Source organism: Sprattus sprattus, assembly GCF_963457725.1.
Source record: "Sprattus sprattus genome assembly, chromosome: 15".
NCBI lineage: Eukaryota > Metazoa > Chordata > Actinopteri > Clupeiformes > Clupeidae > Sprattus > Sprattus sprattus.
The window spans coordinates 13,992,066-14,014,034 of record NC_137913.1 but is presented as its reverse complement, the minus strand read 5'-3'; the positions used below and the strand labels follow the sequence as shown (position 1 = coordinate 14,014,034).

The 21,969-nt window shown below is 41.2% G+C and overlaps 2 protein-coding genes across 2 annotated transcripts in view; both read right to left on the bottom strand.

The window, feature by feature from the left end:
* The window catches only part of bin3 (bridging integrator 3), a 43,160-nt gene extending 37,361 nt beyond the window's left edge, over positions 1–5,799 (bottom strand). Inside the window, exon 1 of the mRNA XM_080852304.1 lies at positions 5,706–5,799. Within this exon, the coding sequence (XP_080708430.1) occupies positions 5,706–5,719 (14 nt within the window). The 5' untranslated portion in view covers positions 5,720–5,799. The remainder of the gene's footprint in view (positions 1–5,705) is intronic.
* A 6,357-nt stretch (positions 5,800–12,156) lies between these two features.
* egr3 (early growth response 3) lies at positions 12,157–16,741 on the bottom strand (the record flags this gene model as incomplete). Its single annotated transcript, XM_080852134.1, has 2 exons — positions 12,157–13,268; positions 16,588–16,741. The coding sequence occupies 2 exons, from the start codon at positions 16,739–16,741 to the stop codon at positions 12,157–12,159; spliced, it is 1,266 nt and encodes a 421-aa protein (XP_080708260.1).
* Positions 16,742–21,969: the final 5,228 nt, after the last annotated feature.

Sequence of the window (21,969 nt, the reverse complement as noted above, 5' to 3'; positions counted from 1 at the left end):
CGATTAACTAAGCTAATCACTTGACAAATATATCCTAATAGCGGCATAGGCAAGCTCAATATCCACACCCAAACAGAATAATCCAACCTATAAAATGGCCTCGTCGCAAACCCATCTGTACACTTCCCTTGTCTCCACCTCTACCAGGTACAGCACATCAAGCTTATTTTTTTAGCTGAACTTAGACACAGCACAAGGCAACACAAAGATCTTAACCTACATATTCAAGCAGCGATTAGGTGGCCAAGTAGCCCAGCTGATGTCATTGCATCAAAGGTATGGCTGCAAGCACTCACAGCATCAATGGTTTTGAAAATAAAAATCTGTCTAACTTTTGTGAGGCTTTTTTTGGGAAGATGACCTGAGAAGATAATGTGTGCCAAATTTCTTCAGTTTTGCTACTAATTTTAACTGGCTGTGACAAAAGCTTTCAAAATCTACATCCATATGGTCTGAAGATCACCTGTTGCAAATTGTGGACTGTGAAGAACTTGTCAACTTTTTCATAAAATCCAATATAGTGTAAATTGATGTCATATGTCCGTCATATGAACTCTGCTTCATCCAAGGAACCCAACGGTACCTCATCTGAAAATCAGGCATTCGGTTCAAAAGTTACATGTATAAACGCACCTCTCATCTAGACCCAATGGTAGCACTAGAGCGCTTAAGATACAAACATAAAACTTGGTGAAACTGTGGACTTTCCCCAATCAGTGTAACAAATTTCAAAACTTTTGACCACAGAGTACTAGGCTCTGCTATAGACTCCAATGGCAGAAGAAGAAAGAGGTTAAAGACAATGAACAGTAACACAAGGTAGAGACACAATGGATGCCTACGAAACTTCGATGCTTAGCCCCCCAATATTCTGCAAAAGCTCGAAGCACCACTACTAGCCAGTACTACCAGACATCAGTGTAGACATACAGGATACATAAATTCCTTCGGAAAAAACAAAACAAAGGGGAAAAGACTGCACTTTACTTGTGCAGCTGGGCGAGATGTGGGTGACTGTGTTCTGGTGCCGTGGGTAAAGCAGCAAGGGCTTCTGGTTGTAGCGCGGCTTGGTCTGTGGGAATCGTCGGAGATGACTCTTCACACACAGAGACATTTTTGTAGACAGCCTCAGATGTCGGAAGCGGGGGTTAGCCTGTGCGCTCTGATCCCATGCCCCTGGGTAGACCCCTTGCCACGGTGCCAGGGACAATGACATTGCGCCGGTCCTTCCTCCTCCACCACCACCAACTGGGTTAATGGGGAGAGTGCCAGGAGCTGGCCTGCGTCATGAAAGCATGATGGGGCTTAATCCACCAATAACACTCGCATACTCCTGGCACGGGCGCTAAAAGACTAGTCACGGCCATGATGACTAATCACGTCCATCAAGGGAAAGGGCTTGGCTTGTGCTCAAAGTTTTGTATATGCTAAAACCTTTGACGAGTCGGTTTCCACAGAGTTTAGTTTTCCATATGGTTCTTCGTTTAAGCTATTAAAATAAAGCCAAATTACCTTATGTTCTCTCTATGCGCACAATAATACTTTATTTTAGAGAAATTCTAACAATTACCATGTAAAACACTGCTTCCACATCAGTGGGACATAAACCTAAAAGAAACTCCTTATGCTGAGACCTTAAATTTGGCACATTTTATAAATTCTTTACCAGAATAATACTCAAATCATACTGAGCTCACACTTAACTTCTACAGTTTAGTAATACATTCTGTCAACTTAAATGTAACTGTAAATAGCAATATAATTCTAAAATAAAAATAACAACCAAAGGATCCTTCATGATTTCCTGATATATGGATGGATGACTACTTAGGACAAATGGTCAAACTATGCAGAAAAGAGCAGGCCTTTGCAGTGAACAGAGTGTCATAGCAAAGGTAATAAGAGTTGTTTTGATATTTTGCATCACATTCTGTATCTGTAAGCAACAAGTCTGAGTAACGATGACATCCGTTAACCTGCTTTTAGATGTGAATCTAAAAACACATGGCATAATGATGATTATCCTGGTTAAATTTTGACATTATGTCACTCCATGGATGTTGTTGCTTCAGATGCTTGCATGTAATGTCAACAAGTGGCGCCAACTGGCCATGTCAAGGAAGATGACTTGAGAAAGGGAGCAATTAAACTCCTTTTTTTTAATTGTGAAATTACAGCACTGTCCATCTACACTACACATTAAGGAACACATACACATAAACCAGCTATAGTGACTGAGAATGATGTCAAACCTGATGTTCCAGGTATTTTGGTATTCCCTGGGCCTTTTAAAGGGAATAAAGTGCCATTTAGAGCCTTAATTTCAGGTCACAACTTTGGATGGCATTTAATCCATGTTAGTCATAGCTGTTGTGGAATGACTAGTCATTTTAATAATTGTACTCAATCTCAAGGTATCCGCTTCTAGTATCCGAAATTGAAAAGGCTAGTGTGGAAGATATCGAGTGACAGAACTCTGTACTTCAGTGTTAAGGTGAAAGGGCCACAAATGGTGGATCTGTCGAGGAACAGGTCTCCAGAAGCACTCGACTTCAGACAGTAAAGCAAGCAAGAAGAAGCTGGTAGTGTGAAGGTTAAAGATGAAGGACACAAATCTCTTCTGTGAAGGAATGTGACTGAGGCACTCAAACGTGTCAGCATGAATGAGAAGATCACTTGAATGGAGCACAGCAGAGCAGTCTCCCACACACAGATGAGTCCTGACTGAAAACTCAGGTCTACAGGAAGAGAACAAAAAAAAAAAACAATAATGAATGATTCCATATGAATGAAACAATGGAGAACTAGCTATTGAAGGGGAAGGGGAAAAGAAGCATCCAAAGAGGGCCTTGGAGAGATATTACCTTTTAAGGAACCAGACGAGATGGGCAACAGATGTGGAACTGAACGGCAGTTTCAAACTGGGGGGTGGGGGGATGGAGGGGGGTTATGAAAGATGTTCTAAGAGACCTCTTTATTGACCGCTGAACACTGTGTCCTGTTCACGGAGATGCAGATCTGGCCGAGTCGACGCCACTCTGGACGTGCGAGGCCCAGCCTCAGCAACAAAGCTCCGACTCTGTAGGAGCGGAGCAATTACGCAGCGTAATGGTGGGAGATGAGTCACGAAGCACACTCTGCCACTGGCAGACAGAGCAGCGAAACCCAGCGAGCGGAACTGCGAAGAGCGCGTTGTTCGCAAGAGGGGAGGAGGGTGGGATCTTATCGCGGCAGAACACAGAGGGCTGCTTGACAAGACGGAACCGGCCGATTGTTCTCGCGATGACCCTCGAGTCACTGGGCCCACGTCATGGGCTCAGAGCGAGGGCCTGCCTGGAATTCGCTGGTCAGACCGGGTCATAATGGACCCTTTCACGGAGGCCTGGTTAACCTCCGACCCCTGGAGCTGGCAGTGCGTGCTGGTTGAAGTGTCGTCCCCTAAGCCAGCCAATGATCCCAACACTGGGCTGGGTGACGTTGGTCTCGACTCACCCCTTTGGTGGCTGCCTGCTGCTTTTTGACCCTGCAAATGTGGGTCTTGCTTATAACGCACGTCAGAAACAGGAGAGGAGTTAAAACTGAAAACAATCAATGCGGAACAAATCTTATGGCAACCGTGACATCACCATTGTCCTGTTAGTGTTCGCAGAATTGCAATGATGTAAGGGCATTGTGTGTTGAGTTCATTTGTGAATACATGAAAGCCACTTTTTAGCAGCAAGTCTAAAAATCATGTAAAAAAAAATGTCTGACCACAATGCTATCCCATGGGAGGGTGGTAGTGTAATGCAGAAAATGTGGTGAAGTTCTGGGAATGAGAAGCAAGATGCAGGATTTAAAACTGCTTTGTTGGCCACCAAGTTATGAAAGTGGAATCCGAAAAAAGACTGTTTACACTGGAAGCTTTCCCATCAACTTTTAAGGCTGAAGGGTAAGACCTATAGGCAGTTAAAATGCACTGCACAACAGGCACAGTGGATGGATGGATGGATGGATGGATGGATGGATGGATACTTTATTTATCCCAAGGGAGATTTAGGATCATCCATCATCTATTGTACTTGGGTAACGTAACACTACAAAACTTAACACAGACTGCAGCAATAAACAAAAGAGCAATGCTATAACTACAAAAGTCCTGTCCTTACGATTGAACAGTCATCACACAGTCATTAGGCAATTATACCAATATTTTGAAACATTGAAACAAGAGTTCACGATTAAAATCATATGGCCTTAAGGTCTTTCATGTTTTCCAGCTTGCTAAAATGACGTACTCGGTGCAAACCTTTTTCTACATTCAAGACACAGCTTACACTATGAGATAAAATGTCATCTCTTAAAGCAGCAACACGGAGTTCTGAATCAAAACTAGTTAGTTTACTACCTAAAAGACATGCAAAAACCTTGCAAACACCACCAACTGCCCCGTTGACACTGGTAAAAGATTGCCAACACACCAAATGGTGTCTTTTTGCAGTATAGCTAGCAATGTCATGCGTGTGAAAGCTTTTCTTCCATTTTTGCATGGGGTTGTAGCCCGTTACACAGCACTACATAGGGCATATTTTGGGTGGGGAACACAGAGGTGTTTATCTGTCCTTCACATGACCATATACAATCAAAATGAATTTGAGGATGGTACCAAAACTTGTTTCCTATAAAACCAACCCTCAAAAAGTGTCAACAAAAGAAACAATGTTTCTCTAAGGCTATCCTTTCTATTTGCCATAAATGAACTGATCCAGCCTATTTTCCTTCACCTGGCAAACGTATAACTGCCATACAATATAGCAGCTATAACTGCTGCAACATCTCGGCCTTAACCAAGGGGTGACATATTCTTATATCACAGGATGCATGGAATGTTTTCTTCCTATCTGCACTGCTCTTCTGAAACGGGGGGATTTCTGCCATTCTTATAAGTTCCCAGTTCCCGTGAGGTTATTCAGTACTGTAAACAATCAAACAACCATGCTGTGACGAGTTCTGTTAACATCACTTTTGTAACTACAGTAGATTTCTGTCATAAGTAAATTATGACGGAATTACAGACCAGGTCCAACAAAGCTCCTTTCTGACTGATATCTCAATATCTTCGTACGGGACAGGAACTCGCACTGGCCAGCATTTGCTAATTAGCTAACTTCATTCACCCGTTTATAGTCAATGTAAACTGACAGTAGTTGTCAGTCCAATTCGTTCACTCCGTTGCTACCTTGACTATATTGTGTTACTTTTGAGCTCAATGAACTCGACTTAAGATGGGTGGGTTATCAAAAATAAAAAACATGAACGTTTAGACAGAACCATATTTATAATCAAGACCCATATGTGACCACTTATCTAGCTAGCTAACTAGCCAACGTACCTTGAGTAGATTAAGCAACCTAGCAAAATAGCTCAGCATACTAACATTACACCCATGAACTAACGTTACCTGCCTTCTTAGCTGCTTCTTAATATTCAAGAAATGATTTGTAACATGCCATATACATATTCGATAGTTAAATATCTGTAAATGTGGCCTGGTTATCTATAAACTATTGTTAATTTAGCGATGTCTTGACGCAGGGTAACGTTAGTGCTAGCTAATTTACAAGTGAGCTAGTGCTAGGCTAATACTGTTAGCTACAAAAACGAAAACAAAAGGCAACATCGTTTATTTGGATGTTTTGAAGTTAAGGTCACTATGTTGTACATACCACTTTGAACTCATTTTGATGGAGGATATGATTCAATGTATTGAGGTAGTGTTTTCTGTCTCCCCAAAACACATCGCCCCGAGGAAATCCAAACACTCGAACAGTATCCAGGAAGTGCAAAACTTTTCCTTAACTGAAAGGTCAGAGGTTAGTTGGATTAGGTGGAACTACGGAAAGCAAAGAGGTCTTTGTGGTCAGAGAGGTTTTGTCTGAAGTGCTAACAATACATGTAATTTATGTGATCACTGGATCTTCTTTACAACTTTGGAGAAGAGACATGTTGAATGCTTGAATATGACATTCCCTGTATAACCTGAATCAAGCATTATAGGAAAGTCTATATTTAGCACTGTTCAACTAGCTAATGGGCGTCAAAGTTTGTTATTTTACATTAATAGGCATAGATTACTTTACTTATTTTGGTAATTAACCTTTTTGTACATTTGAATTGTCATGGGCTAAGTATTTGCAGTTTGGTTCTCCCAATACTGTGTAGAAATCTGTCCAATTTCCACTGATTAAATGTAGTCTAAGATCCTATCATAAACGCCGTGCCTTATTAAATGCTGAAGGTTTGTTGAGAGAGCCTAGCTTACAGGAGTGAGGAATGATAGTGTTGACAGTTGTATCGCTTGTTTTGTATGCAGCCTTCAAGCATATTACTTGCATCGACAATCCTCTTTCAACATACTCATGCGCTAAAACCCAACAACTGATGATGCACTTATTTTAGAGTCTTAAGCAATTTACTGAAGATTCAGTAGTGATTTATGGAAGTCACTTGCATGATAAGTGAAACATCTGTAACATATACGTATTGTAGAAGTTAATGAAACACACTGAGAGAATGTATTGTCAGCAACATAATATATTTAGTTTCTTGTTTACCTCTTTCAATCACAGTGCAAATGGTACACAAATAACAACATCGGATTTACTTTATTCAAGTGCTTCACAGCATAAAACAAAACAGTTGCATTACAACAAACTTAAAAACCAAGTGAACAATGAAGGAAATTGAATTTTCCTTCCACAAAAGATAGCAATAGTTTCATTACGATATCCATAGAATTAAAACCTTATTATAAGGCAGTAGAAAAACATGAAATAAAAACTTCCACAAAAGTGTAACAAGTGTTTTCAACATACAAGCCTAATTTTGGCTCAAACATGGATTTACATTTTTTTATAAATTCAAGAAAGTTTCCCTCAACAGTTTGTTTGTTCTTCTTAAAAAAATAATGTGTATTATTGTTAATTTACTGATATTTTCCATGCATAATTAACTGAGCACAACCAGAAATCTTTCTCTGATTGAAGACATTTACAAAGCATTTTCCGTGCAGTGACATGCAAACAAGAAAACATGGAAGAAACTATAATATACTTCATGGATAAAATTGCAAAAAAAGACCTCAAGAAAAGCACATAAAAAAAGCCATTTTGTGATGAATAACATTCATTATTGATTATCTGATACCAACACCTCAACAAAATTGGGTGGTCAGATAATTCATTTGATCTTTCTTTATTACCACATTTATAGTTCATACAGCTGGGTTGAGATGTCATCCATACACCAGAATGAGTGCACACAATAGATGCTAAGGTTTGGTGCCGTGTGTTTACTCTAGGCCTTTAATGACCTGGTACAAAAGCGTCTTTGCAGGGAGTAAATTAAACAAATAAACACAGGCTCCAGAGCAGGCCAGGCTTGAACTGTAACGCTGACTGAGGTCACGTTTACATTCTGTTGCCTCCGTGAAACCGTCATTGAATATTGTCCTTAATCATTCAAGCTTGCGACCCAATTTGGCAAAAACGAGGCTGTGAAGTTTGGCGGATGGCCGATTCCCAATAGTGAACAATCAGGTTGACACAAGAGACTTGAGGGCAGTTGAGTGGGGAGTTCTGGCACCAGTGCAACCCAAACTGAAACACGTACACTACCAGACACTCTTACATATTGCACTCTCTCTCACATACAGTACATACATACACACACACACACACACACACACACACACACACACACAAACACACACACACACACACACACACACACACACACACACACCCACACACACACACACACACACACACACACACACACACACACACACGCAACACACACACACACACACACACACACACACACACACACACACAAACAAACACACACAAACACACGCAGATTTATCAGATAATGACTCTCTCTGAAAGTGATATTACTTCTTTCTTGCATGGGATGGGGTTTAGGGATGAATTGTTTTTTGCAGTTTTATTGTTTGACATTCTTGTCTCTGCTTGCAGGTTAAAGTTGTACAAAAACACACCCTTGATTCTATGAAGTATTCTATGCTGACGGGATCCCAAACAGATTCATGGCTGCATATTGGGATGTATGGCAGGCTTCCTAGATCTAAAAGATAGATTTGTATTATTGTGGTCATATTCTATTCCCTACAACTTGATTACATCGCCACATTTATTTCATGTGAAATGTGATTGTATTGAGGAATAAACTAGTATTTGGGAATTTAAAAAAGAAAGAAAAATCCAGAAAGTGATTTTCTTAAGCAAATCATATAGTTCGAAGGAATGGAGCCTATGTCAATTTTGCACAATGCATTCCAACGCATTTTGTCTCAAGATCATATCGTAATGACATGGCATGTGTTTAGAGGTGCCAAAGGGAGTTCTTTATGAAGACCACTTTCTATGCAACTGCATTCTTTTCAAAGAATATCTTCCACCTTTTCACAAGGTTTTCTAAATGCAGCTCTCCTAAAAACCAGGTTTCTATCCCATAAATCAAAATGTGAATTCACACAAGCCAGCAGCAAATCCACAGGGCCAGCTATATGATCTGTGAGCGCTGCCTTGGTTATTTTTACAGTTGGCCTTTCTTTCTGATCCTTCCTGGCAGAACCAGAGAAAATAAATAAATAAGCAAAATTAAGCCAGAAGCTGTTTTTGTTCATAGCTATTTCCCATACCACATATGCTGCTTCAGAAATGAAGACATCACTACAAACCCGAATACGCAAAAATGACACCCTCTAACCAAGAACTATTATAGCTCAAACTAAATCCATGGAGGCATTTCATGTTTACTGATATAGATTGTATTTGCCCTTTTCACCTGAGAACTGAGCCAGCCGTTCCTTTTGCCTCGCTTTCCTTCAATTAGAGTGAGATGATTACAGAGATATGTTTGCTAATATACACAGTTTTGACATTAAAAACCATTCCTCTGCATACAGAATCACAGCTGCCAAGATTTAACATCTCTGTTTGGCTTCAGGCAAATTCCAATATCATATGTGTGGGGAATAATTTCATCTTTCTTTTCCAGAAAAAATGCACCAGCCACTACATAATACCAAACATTCTGGGTCGGCTAAACCTCTGACAAATAGTTATATTCGACACATTTCAATTATTTAGCCTAAACAGTGTTAATGCTCCCATTAGACTACCTGCCATTGCTATTTATTTAGAATGGCTATATATAGGTAATCATTAACTACCATTTCAACATAACGTGCTAGGACTTCACAACAGGCCTGTACGTGGCAAGTTTGAATTTCACGCGGTTAAAAACATTCTGACAGTGCAGAGGAATTTAATCATGTATTTGACTGACATAAGATCCGAAAGAACCATTGGGCTAATTGGAACTGAGGTGGAAACCTTCCAGAAAGTGGAAACCGGTTATTGCAGGACATTGATCAGTCGATTATTTTCAGCACGTTTTCTGGGTAGCCTACCGCCAGAGAATTACTAGAAATCTAACAGTTTTTTTTTTGTAAGATTGAAGTCGGAGGCAGCAAATGATTCTGAGACTTGACATGACGGAATGACGGAACAATGTGTTGTTCCCATGGATATCGTGGTGGGATGTCAGCTCACCCACTCAGACAAGTCATAATGTGATAAACTGTGATAAGCCAGACTGGAGCATTGAGGGCAGTGTAGACTTTGTAGTCATTGAAACTATTGGTTGCATTTCAAAGTTTAAGTCTATGGGAGTTACTCAGTTTTCAACTTGGGCAGGCCTATCGTTTTTATCCTGTATGACTTAGGGACAACCTAAAGTGTGACACGTTGAAATGGGCTGAGCTTTGGCTTCATTTCATTAAAGTTTTGGATGGGTTGGATGTCATTGAATAGGCTGGGGTGGTAGTTTTTCCGGGCAATGATTAGATATAAGTGCCATACCATGCCAACATAATGTTCAAAACCTAGGTTGGTTGTACTTGTGGCATGTAACGACTCTTTTAAGCAAGATACACAAGACATTTCTTAAATTACTTTTCCCTTTATTTAATATTAGCACATCATTTGGTGTGTTTCCAAGTCATTTTGAAAAAGTTTAGCACATAACAAATTATATTAACTATTTTGAAAATGGAGGATGTATCAAGTTTTAAACTGCCCCAATGCTCCACTCTCCAGCGCACAAACTCACAAGTAACGATACAAACTATGTACATGACAACTCTTCTCCAATAAGAAATTGACCGTCTCCTTAAACATTCAGTCAATGTAAGAATGTGTGTGTAGGAATACAACTGTATTCATATGCACACAAGCACACAAACACAATGTAATACTGGAGCACGCTGTCTTTTACATTCCAAGTAAAAAATGTGTAATATTGTGTATATTTAACTGTACAAAAATTCTGTCCCACATTTTTGATTTTCAGGGTAGCTCTAAATGTTCTCAGAATGTGTAGTAACCGTGGCGTTATCAAATACATTAAGTTGGAGCTGGGTCCTACATCAGAACCGGATAGAGCAAAATGATCTGGGATGGCACTGGGGTACTTATCAGGCCTTAGTTGACAAAAATACATCAAAATAGAAAAGCAAATGCCATGGCTCTTAAATCCAATACTACTGGACTGCAAAGTAGATGCAGCAGGAAGTCCTATACAGAAATATGTTTACATCTATTTCTTAACAGTATTTCTTTTTGAAATCAGCTCTATGTTTATTGTATGTGCACTGGGGATACAGTGTGCATATTTGTATCCAGTAAGGAGCTCTTGGAAGTTGTAAGAAGTTACGTACACGAATTTTCAGGAAAATAGCCACAATGGCAACAAAAAAAAACACATAGTTCACTCCAAAGATATCTCATATGGCATTATTTATGTCTGTGCCCGGTGTTCAACTCTGGACACTACAGTATGTCCTTGTTGATGTACTGTTGCTATTGCAGCCTCTTAACATCAGTGCATGCAGTATTACTAATACTAGATACATGCAGGCAAAAAGAAGCAGAAATGAGAAAGGCCTTTAGAATATTGGAGATTTTAGGGGGATGCCAGAGTGCCATGGGAATGTTTCATTGACATTACTTCTAGAACTAGAACTAGAACTTTGTTCTGACTCCTATTGGCTCAGATGGTAAATGCTTAAGGCCTGTTTTCATTGATATTGCACTTTTTTTTGACAAAGGCTGTATCTCGTATATGGTTCAGAAGTAATGTAGTAATGATTCTTTAAACTTGAGGGCATGAAAACCAATTCAGACCGACATGGGCACATTTGTATTTCGGTTGGCACGTGCCATGAATCACTACATTTACTACATTGAATCTATTTTTATTTATGTTCCATCAAAAAGTAATGGGACTGCCTGGTGCCAGCCCAAAGCCAATGGGTATGACCACTCTGGCATAACTGTTTAAGTACCATCTCTGAACACCAAAGCTTTCTTTCTACTGGAATAATTTGAATAAACATCCAGAAAATATCAGTAGCCCAAACCTTTGGAATTAGGACTTAATCTCAAGGAGCGATTATAACTAAGTTGGCTGTAGAATTTCAGGACATTTGGCACACTCCATAGGAGAAAGAAAAAACAGATGGAATGTTAATAAAAAATAAACATTACTTAAACAATAGACAACAACCAAAGTGCTGCTTACAGTCAACAAAAAAAGCAAACAAAAACGATTGCACTTTTAAATAGACAGTCCCATAAAAAAATACATCTGATACATTTCACAATGTAATCTCTACCATTACTACTTGATGGCCACGTAAAGCCCTGACTGAAATGATATTTTCTTGTACACTACTCTGTTGAAGACTGCAGGCAGATACATTTCAAAGTACAAAAGGCAGAGCGCAGTTTACTCATTCACGCTGGGACTGATATCCACAAATCTGTTAGTGCTCTCTTGAAATGCCTCCAGTACCCAACCCCATGAGCTCAAAAGGAAGAGCAGACCCTCTTAAAATCACCTTAAAATGAAGGCAAGAATATTATCTGTAAAGAAAAAATATGGACAAGGAGTATGGTGAAGGAATAGAGAAAAAGTCTTTCAAAGTCCTTTCTTCTTGTCTTTGTTTTTTTTTTTCAATGGAAACAGAGAAGCCCCAGTAGTAAATTGCCAGTCTATTTGTGTGGGATGCTGAGACATCCTCCAGCCCTATGCACAGGTAGTGACAGTCATGATGCTGCCACTGCTTGTCCCGCCACTGCCACAGGAGCTGGGTGGAGAGCTATGGCTGGTTGACGCTCCTGCGCCGCTGCCTTTGTCGGAGGGCTTCTTGTCCTTCTGTTTGAGATGCACCTTGGCGTGCCGCTTGCGCTCGTCGCTGCGGGCGAACTTGCGTCCGCAGAACTCGCAGGAAAAGGGCTTCTCGCCTGTGTGCGTGCGGATGTGCGTGGTCAGGTGGTCGCTGCGGCTGAAGGAGCGCATGCAGATGCGACACTGGAAGGGCTTGTGCCCCGTGTGGATGCGCAGATGGCGCGTCAGTTCGTCTGAGCGGGAGAAGCGGCGGTCACAGTTTTCCGCCGGGCAGGCGTGCGGGCGCTCGTGCACGGGCGTCTTGCTCGGACGGTTTGGGTACTTCCGCGGCCGGATGGGCTTGAGGGTTAAAGTCTGGGGGGGTTGGTGGTGTTGCGGTGCGTGCTGCTGCCCGCCAATGAAGCCCGGGTGAATCTGCTGCTTGTCCTTGAAGGCCCGGATCGTCTCCAGGGGCGTGATGGGCGGCGGGTTCACCCTGATGGGGTCCATGGTCTGGAAGGGTTTGTGTTCCATCACGCCAACTTCCCCCTGATGGTGGAAAAGGTTGTAGTCTGGGATCATGGAGAACAGACTGCCGTCGATTGGGGCTTTGGAAGAGGTGTGATAGTCATTGCCCGGGTATGCCAGGGGGGTGCTGGTCGCTGGGCTGTGGTGGAAGGACACCTGGTCCTGGTACATCTCACTGCAGGTAGAGTATGCAGGCAGTGGGGGACCGTATACCTGCTCCATCTCTGAGGACTGCCCACCCATGCTGCCTCCTGATGAGGAGGTCTGTGTGGTAATATTGCCGGGAGATGGAGACACACCCAGGATCCCAGCGCTCACCAGGCTGATGATGTTATTGTCTGAGCACCACCCAGACCCTCCGATCCCTCCCGATGGGGGGGCGTCAAATGCGAACTTCCCTAAGTAGGTGACAGTCTGGCCACTGCGGTTGGACTGGAAACTGGAGCCATACTGAATCTCGGACGATCCTTTCTCGCTCCCCATTCCCAAATCCATTATATTATCTGCACAAAACAGAAGAGAAATTCAGAAGGAATGCCATCAACAAACAAGCATGGTTTGGACTCTAACATTGTTTTGTTAAAAATGTAACATCCTCAAGTAAAGTCATACGGCTGACATCATTCACAGAGTAAATGTTTACTGTGACTCATGAACAACACTTGCTTGGTTTGAAGTGGAATCCTTGGTTCATCTCAAACTTAACTTTTTGCCAGACTTCAGCTCACTGTCCACCCAGGAAAAAAAAATCTAAAAAATCACCCAAAGTCCAATCAATGAGTGGAATTAAGAAGAAGCATATCTGACTTTGACACAACTAAACTTGCCGACTGAATCAGGGAGCAAACTGAGTATAGTCTCCCCTCGTCTCTCTCTCTCTCTTTCGCTCTCTCTCCCTCTGTCTCGCTCTCTTACGCGCTCTGTCTCTCTCGCTCTCTTACGCGCTCTGTCTCTCTCTCTCACACTCTCTGTCTCTCTCTCCCTCTGTCTCTCTCTCCCTCTGTCTCTCTCTCACACACCCTTTGTCTCTCTCTTATTCTCCTCATTCTCTGCTTTCCCACAAGGTCCAGTAAATCAAGTTTCAAATGCAACCTCGGATTATGAGACCACAGGCTGCACCACAGGAGCATATCCACAGAGCAGTGGCAGTCCTGAATTTATTTGCAGTGGGGCATCAGGTCAACATGGCTGTTATCACTCGCTGACTCATTACCACAGAAAATCAGAGCATTAAGGACTCTATGCTAATGTCTTTTCTCGTGTCTCTTTCTGTGGTGTGTCACTTTCTCTGCTTACATACTGAGAAAAGATGCGACTCTGATGGCACTTAGTTTTGTAGCCTCATGTAACAGCCACTGTACCATGCAGGATGGTCTGAAATCAGTTCAGGGTAAACATATTTTTGTGAGAAGCAAATGTATATCAGTCATAAAGCTGCTGAACTTAACGTTGCACAAACTTCTAACCTCTGTGTAATGAATACCAAGAGCGTTCTCTGCTCACCAGGGCTTTACTTCTGGTGGGCTACACAGTGAAACAAACAAAACCAAAATTGCAGGCAATGTTTGCACCCATTCAACAGTAAAACGCATGGTGTATGTGAAATGGCATGCTGTCAGTCATCCCTCATTGTTAAGAATTCGACTTTGGAAAAAACACGCTTCATTTTAAGAACCACATTTTGATTGCCCTTAAAGCATGAAATTGTTGTTCAAATTAAGGCAGTAGGAAGTTTAAGGAAATAAATATTTAGATGGAGGTATATGAAGGCTATTCCTGTAGAGCCAAACAAAAAAATACCATTGTAAAAGTTTGTCTTGGGTGCTCTTCCAAATATCATCTGAACAGGCACGAAGGAAACTGAAAAGAGGCTTTATATGATGTATGAGCCATATTGTATCTTGTTAGATCAATCGCTTTCATATTCTAAAATACAAATATTTATATTAAACACGAATGTAACTGCAAGCTCAATGAAGAGCAAATAATGGCAACTAGCAAATCAGTAAATGACGAGGCTTCGGCAGTGCTGTATTCATCAAGTGTGTGTTTTTCAGATAATAATTTATAAATTAAAATCAGTTAATGGAAAATGATTCTGTGTCTTATACAACGAAACAGGTCGATGACGTAGACCTATTGCATTTTAATAGACAAATTCAATCTGGCACGAAAGTGGCAGTTGCCTATAAAAGACGTTAGATTTAGACTTCCTGTGTGTGTTTATCATAGACTGAAGCCTAATAATTTTGACTAAAATGTTCGTACTGAGTTAAACTCACCTGATTTATCAGTTAAATAGATGTGAATGTGTACACTGCAGGCCGCCTCTTAGGCTATAACCCGAAGCCATTTTCTGTCACCAAAAATCAATAATTTAAAACCGTTAATAGCTTTTTATTTTATTGCAATTATTCTTTGACCTAAGAAAATGTGAGGTAGTTAAACCATATGTTTAGACAACATTATAACCTGTTATTTGTTTTTAATTTGCTAAATGAAATCTCTTCAGCAATGCAAGATTTACACTATTTTTTATATTCTTGCTGCATGAAGTAGGCTATAGCCTAGATTTAGTTGTCTTGCTCAAAATGCACCTCTAATATTGCTTATATATTTAAAAGACAGTTTTACTATTTTTTATTTTTTTATAAAAACGAGAGATAAAATCAAAGACGTCTATTATCATCAGTATACTAATATCAACCTTTATGGAACAACCACAACGCTACCACCGATTTTAAATTAAGCGTAAGCTATTCATGATATTATCAGTGAAGCCATTCATTGCGACGGGAAACTTAACCTATTTATTGATACTTCAGGAAAAGTTTATTTACTAATTTATGAAAAAATCTCCCTTGTCAGACTGCTGATCCTTAGAAACAGGCTTTCAGATTGTGTGTGAGTGTGTGTGTGTGTGTGTGTGTGTGTGTGTGTGTGTGTGTGTGTGTGTGTGTGTGTGTGTGTGTTCTGAGTGTCGGTGAAATATGGTCCATTTAGCCTATCAGATTGTGACCATAAATGCAGATGCCTCAAATCCTTACAGTGAAGTTTAAAAATGCAGCAGGTTCTGACACCATAGGTCATAGGTGAAGACTGATCATTAAACGTACAAACCTCTAAATCTCACAGATAGCCCGTATGGCTCATGATCTTGGCCATATCAAAATAAGTGGCTGTTACGAATGTTTAATCCGTGAAACATCCTCGACATTAACCAGTGGTAAACAAAAGGCTCTTCTCTGCCATGCAGATACAGTTGCCAATGTCTACATGTTACTTTTGTCCACACCATTTTACTTTACCGCACCATTGCTGCGTTTACTTAATCCTGAAAGTTATCAGCTCTCAATTGACTTCTCTAAACTTCAAACGTGTAAACCAGGCTACGTTTCAACAGGCGTGCACGACACGTTTTCGAATCTGAGCACCATCTCTGTTGTACTATTCGTGGAAATGGTTTTCCTCAGAATCTGACAGTAACCTACATCCATGTTGTGATTCCCTGTCTGTCAGTAGTAGTCGCAGTTTGAAAACCACTGCCAGCATTAAATAGTAATAGGACAGAGATGACAAAGTGTATTCATAATATACTTTCTATGCATCCTAAGTAATGGTATTATGCACTTATTGCTCAAGAGCTACGTTCCGTAGGAGCGCATCTACAGATCGGAGTGGTGCGCTAAACAGGTGCCTGAGAAGCGCACTCGGCTTGGAGACAACTGTTGCCGTTTGAGCGTAGTGAGAACTACGTTTACAGCCTACAACCAAGATAAACAAAACCATAGCTCTAAGATACAAATAAAGTTTTGTCTGTACCTGTGTTCATCTGCGAGTAGTGGGAAATAGAATCCGTGTTGGTGAAAATGTTCATAGAAGTCGGAATGTCCTCTTCTGGGTAAAGACTGTCAGGAATTGTATTGATTAAACTGCTCATGGTAAGAGGGAGCTTCTCCGCTAGTTTACCTGTCATAGCAGTTACTCAGTTTGTCATTAATGACAGCGTGAAGGTATCCGTTGAGATACACCCGCAGTCTTCTCTCTGACAGCGCGATGGATTGTGATCAAGACGATGGTAGTGCGAGAACAAATCCCTGGTAATGCTGTATCCAACTCCCGGACCCAAATCAGCACTTGAAACCTCTTCGTTAAAACTGAGACATGTAAGTTCAGTCGTGGGTAATACACATTAAATAAGAGTTTTTCTAGTTTGGTGGGGATGTTTAGAGTCTCTGGATCAATGAAACGATGGTGATTGCACAAGTGGAGCACTGACTGCTGAGGGTATTGCTTAGACAGGGAACTCCAACGCTCACTTGTATTAAATAGGGGGACGGAACAAATCTGTGACGTAGATGACCATTTATGGATACACAAAGCTAGATCGTGAGCCACACGTCACCAATGGAAGCACCTCATAGTGGAACATATAGTCCGGAGCAGGAAGAGTGGTGGTGAAAACCGAGCAGTCCTGTGCCGCGGACGTACCGAGCTCTGTTATTTTGTTTGTAGGCTACACAATTTGTGAGGCTGATTTGTAGGTAGGCTATTGAGGGTATGGTGTCTCACAAATATGCTGTTCACCTGCCGCGGACGTTTTCTTCATCGCCTCTGTTTAGTGTGAGTTGGGCATCTTATGCGTTGCGCGTGAAACTTAAGTTCAATAGGCCCTTTGTGTCACTTTCCATGTGCAGGTGCAACTTGATGAGGGTGCATTCAATGCAGCAGTGATTGTATACAAAACTGCCGACCCCAAAATATCAAAGTCTGTTTAAACGGTCTTGTCGATAAGAATAGCCTCCTCGTATCCAAATCATATTCTGATTTACCTTCACCTTTTGGTTATAGCTTAGAACAACTGCACTGACTCCAAAACTCCCACAAATGAACTGTGCCGTTTATTATTTGTAAGTTATTGATTGCACGATATGTGAGAGGGCGTTATCCTGCACACTCAGTAGCCTAAGGATGCAATGCAGTGGCCTAATGGAAGTGAACACAGATAGGGTAGGCTAACCTTTGGGAGAATCAGACTACAGAATGCAACAACTGGTCAATTTGCTCAAAACACCCAACGAGGACCAAGCAAACAGACAAACAATTGTCCTGTAACCTAAAGAGAGCGTGCCAGACTACATCTTCCCACTCAGTAAGGTAATCACTAGTTTGAGAACTGTGACAGCCATAATAAATGTCAAGGGCTCACTATCATTGTTTTTTTTTGTATTGTAAGTCAGGGTAACAGCAGTTTATATTACTGGTGCTGTCCACCAGGCACAGTCAATTTGATGTCCTTGGAACTTAAAATGAACACAATAGCAGTGTGCACCCATGACGTTTACAGAGGTAGGCCTATTTAATCTGTCAAAAGAACGTAGCCTTTTCCAGGAAAAGTTGGAGAAAATTATTTGGTTGATGGTCTGAAATATAAAATAAATACATAGTTGAATGCATAAGCAAATTAAATAAAATTTTCGTGAGATGAAGATGCAAAGTCAAAGGTAGAAAACAGTTTCACTGGCTTACAAAGACGGCAACTGTCAGAGTTAATCGCTTGTAAATATTGCAAGCGCCTTGTAAATCCGCAGGCTTGGCTTTGGCTCTGGCTCACAGTGCTAAGTTCGCCGCTGAACTGGAAACTCCAAATAAGGCGTTTATCCGGGCCCGCCCCTTACTGTCTGTATTTGGTTAAGAGTTCCGGTGAAAGCAAACGGCAAAGTGGAAAAGCGATCGGAACCCACAGCCATTAAAGGAACCACAGAGGGCAAACGTCATGGGTCCCATTTCACCAATTTAGAAACCAAAGAGAAAACAATCTTATCTTTTTTCTTCTAAAATAATAAGGACGTCCCTTGCAGATTGTCACTAAGTTTGCTTGCAACAAACCTTTTTTCTTTTTAGAGTAGCCTGCTGTGGTGCATTAAAACAAGCATGACTGCTCACACAAAGCCAGAGAGAATTGTATTCATAAAGACCAGACACCATTGTTATTCTATTAATTTCCTACATCTTAAAGTATTCCCATGAAAACAGTTGGGTCACTGCTTTAGGCTTAAATGCTCTTGTATTGACATAGTTAATCTATGACATTATTCCATCACACCAATTGAGTGCCTTTGTGATTGTTGTTGAAAGTGCTGTAGTTTTTCTTCTTGCTGTGCTGTAGTCCAAAAGGAGGGTCTTGACCAGCAAACCAATTTTAAATGAATCATGCAACCAGGGGCTTGAGAGCTCCAAGGGGTTGTTTTATATATCACATATTAATGTGTATTTCACAAATTTGACTCCCGATCTCTCAGCAGGACCCCATCGCCTAAAACCACTTTTGAGTTCATTGCCGTATGAGCAGGCCTTTTGAGTAGGTGAGAGGAAGTTGATGCAATTCACAGAGAGATTAGAGTTCACTGCTTACTTGACATATCTTGACAACCTACTGGACTACACACTATGCTACACAAAAATGTAATGCAATGCAGATGAAGGACAAAAATGAGAAAAGACATTCCCTTGAAAACCTCCTTGCTGTCATGATACACGGCATACTGATGCACATTCTCCTGAAAACCCTAAGAATCATGGAGTGATATCAAATCAGTTGTATGCATGTTAACAGGTAGCAGTTGCCTGCTTACAACCTTACTTTTTGTTCTTTCAATATTTTTGTTTACAGAGCAGAGATAATATTTCATCAACCCGTATCAACAATCTGCCCACTACAACAGATCCACTGCTTGAGTGTGGAATTACTGCATCACCCAGTCCTGGGAGATACTGCGCAGACTGGCTGGCTTGGAGACTAACACATGTACAGTGTAATAGTATTAGTAGTGAGATTCTCCTTAATGAACTGAAAATAGAGTGTGTGGGTGAGCGACTGATTCATGCTGTGTGGTTAGGGGGCTTCAGAAAACACACACACACACACACACACACACACACACACTCCAGGGGAGACTCTAGTGGCTCATCTCTGTGGTGAGCTAAACTGTGTGTAGGTAAGACAGCTGAGAGTTTGGTGTGGATATTTGAGAAGATCTTGCCTTGGCCTGGCATTGTCCCAGTTCAATCCTGGTTAAGTAACAATTTAATATAATTTTTTTGCATTACACTGTAGTATCTATATTTATTAACAACCGTGTATACATTGAATCTTGTTTAAGCTCCAGTTTCTGTTCAAAGTTCACAAAACAGAACACTTGGCAATTAACATATTTAAATTAATTTATTTATGAGTTTATTTGAAAAGGGACAGTGTACATTGATAAACCTTTCCGAAAAAATGTAAATGCAACGGAATTAGCTAGTTTTCATCCATTGTCCCTTGGCAGGACATGACAGAATCCGTTGTCCCTTGGCAGGACATTCAGTTTTGCTGCCCGAGTATCTCTTACTCGAGTTGTCATATGAGGATGAAGGTACACCAGTGAAGCAATGAGAGGCACACCTGTGGAAAATGCAATCAGCATTTGAGTGACACGTTGGTTGTGAAAATGAAAATGGATACATGGTGATTTGAATGTGACAGTTTTAGAAGAAAATAAAAAGAGGAACCAAAGGTTGTCATTTTCCTCCATGACGTATGCTGCGTGTTTCTGGCTTACTCGTCCATGTATGGTGCACACAATACATCTGCTGAAGTGACAAATAAACAACAAGGGTAAGACCACCTAGGGAACACTTGACCGGACTTGTGCATGGCTTACTACCTCTGATTGCGTTGAACTTGGGCTATTTAAGAAAACGTATCTGTTGTGAAAGTAACACCTAGTCAGTGACAGGCTTGTAGTGTGAGGTGTCTTTTTTCTTCTTTGTTTCTGTTTAGTCCAATGATACGCTGAATGCAAGTTAAAATGACCTTACAGTGCCCAAAGAGGCACTTCACCTACTGATAGAAACACCATAATAATATATTCAGGTCTGGCACTTCCTTTATTGAAATTGTTATGGGAGAGAGGGGAGGGGGCTCAACTGGGTCTCATAGGTCTCTGATACGCTGATCCAATCAGGCGCTCATCCATTTGTGATGGACCTAACCGAAATTAATTGCTGTTGAGAGTTGTGTGTAATATCAAGGTACAGGTAAGGCACAACCACCATACCCCAAAAGTGAATTAACACTGACCCAACCCCCAGCTAGGCATACCGTAACCCCCGATATTTTTTTCTTGTTGGGACCCCTGAGCACACACATCTGCCCTCACACACACATCTGGCCACACACACGCATGTTAATGAAGCTGTGCTAGCAGTAAGCTATTCCCCTCTCTGTGTTTGAGTGATCTCCCCGCGACTGTTCTTTTAGGGATGCAAACGAACATGGGGAATCCCTCCGAACCGGAACTCAGAGAGGAGCTTAATTGCTGCCACAGCACTTTCCAACAGGGAAGCCTCTGCAGAGCACAGCGAGTGGAAACATTGCCCAACACCAGGGACATACTACCAGCTAAATGCACCGTCACATTTGCATTTCCTCGACTTTCTAACATTAACTGGGGCACAACAGAGGAGGCCACTGTCCTCGGATCAGTGAGGACTGTTAGTGGCACTGGAAATCTCTGTTACATCACATAGGCTCTCCTTGTCTAATTTGCATGTAGGGATTCCAGCGAGGCTTGGGCCTGGGCGCGATGCCTATCTGCAACATTTCACTACAGCATGGAAAAATCACTCAGGGGTATATAGTCAAATAAGTTGTGTTTTTTCCAGAGGCAGCAGCAGGGCCATTCAAATTGCCTTTCCTCGTTGTTGTTTCAACCCAGAGCAATGTGCACCAGTTATTCCTCTACCGGAAGGGTTATTATATGATGAGTTTTACTGTGGTAATTACATGATCACTGCCTTAAGTTAAGCTTTGAAATTGGGGTATGGAATCATTGCTTGTTTCCCATTCTTGTTCACATCATTTTTCAAAACACTGTTTGTATGCTTACAGGGCTTAGGGCAGATCAAGGCATTATTGCTGAAATTCTTGACAAAAGGTCTGGGGCTTGTGGCTATGAGATATGACAAGAAGTCTGTAATCAAGACTACCAATTCTTTTACCAGCACAGGCGTACCTCTTCAAGTTAAATGTGTTATTTCATTATATAATTAAATATGTCTCATCTGTTGAATGCTTCCTCATTGAAAATGATTTGCAGACGGGGCAGTTTGAGCATTCGAGTGCCTCGGGACCAACAATATTGAGAGTGTTTCAGTAGC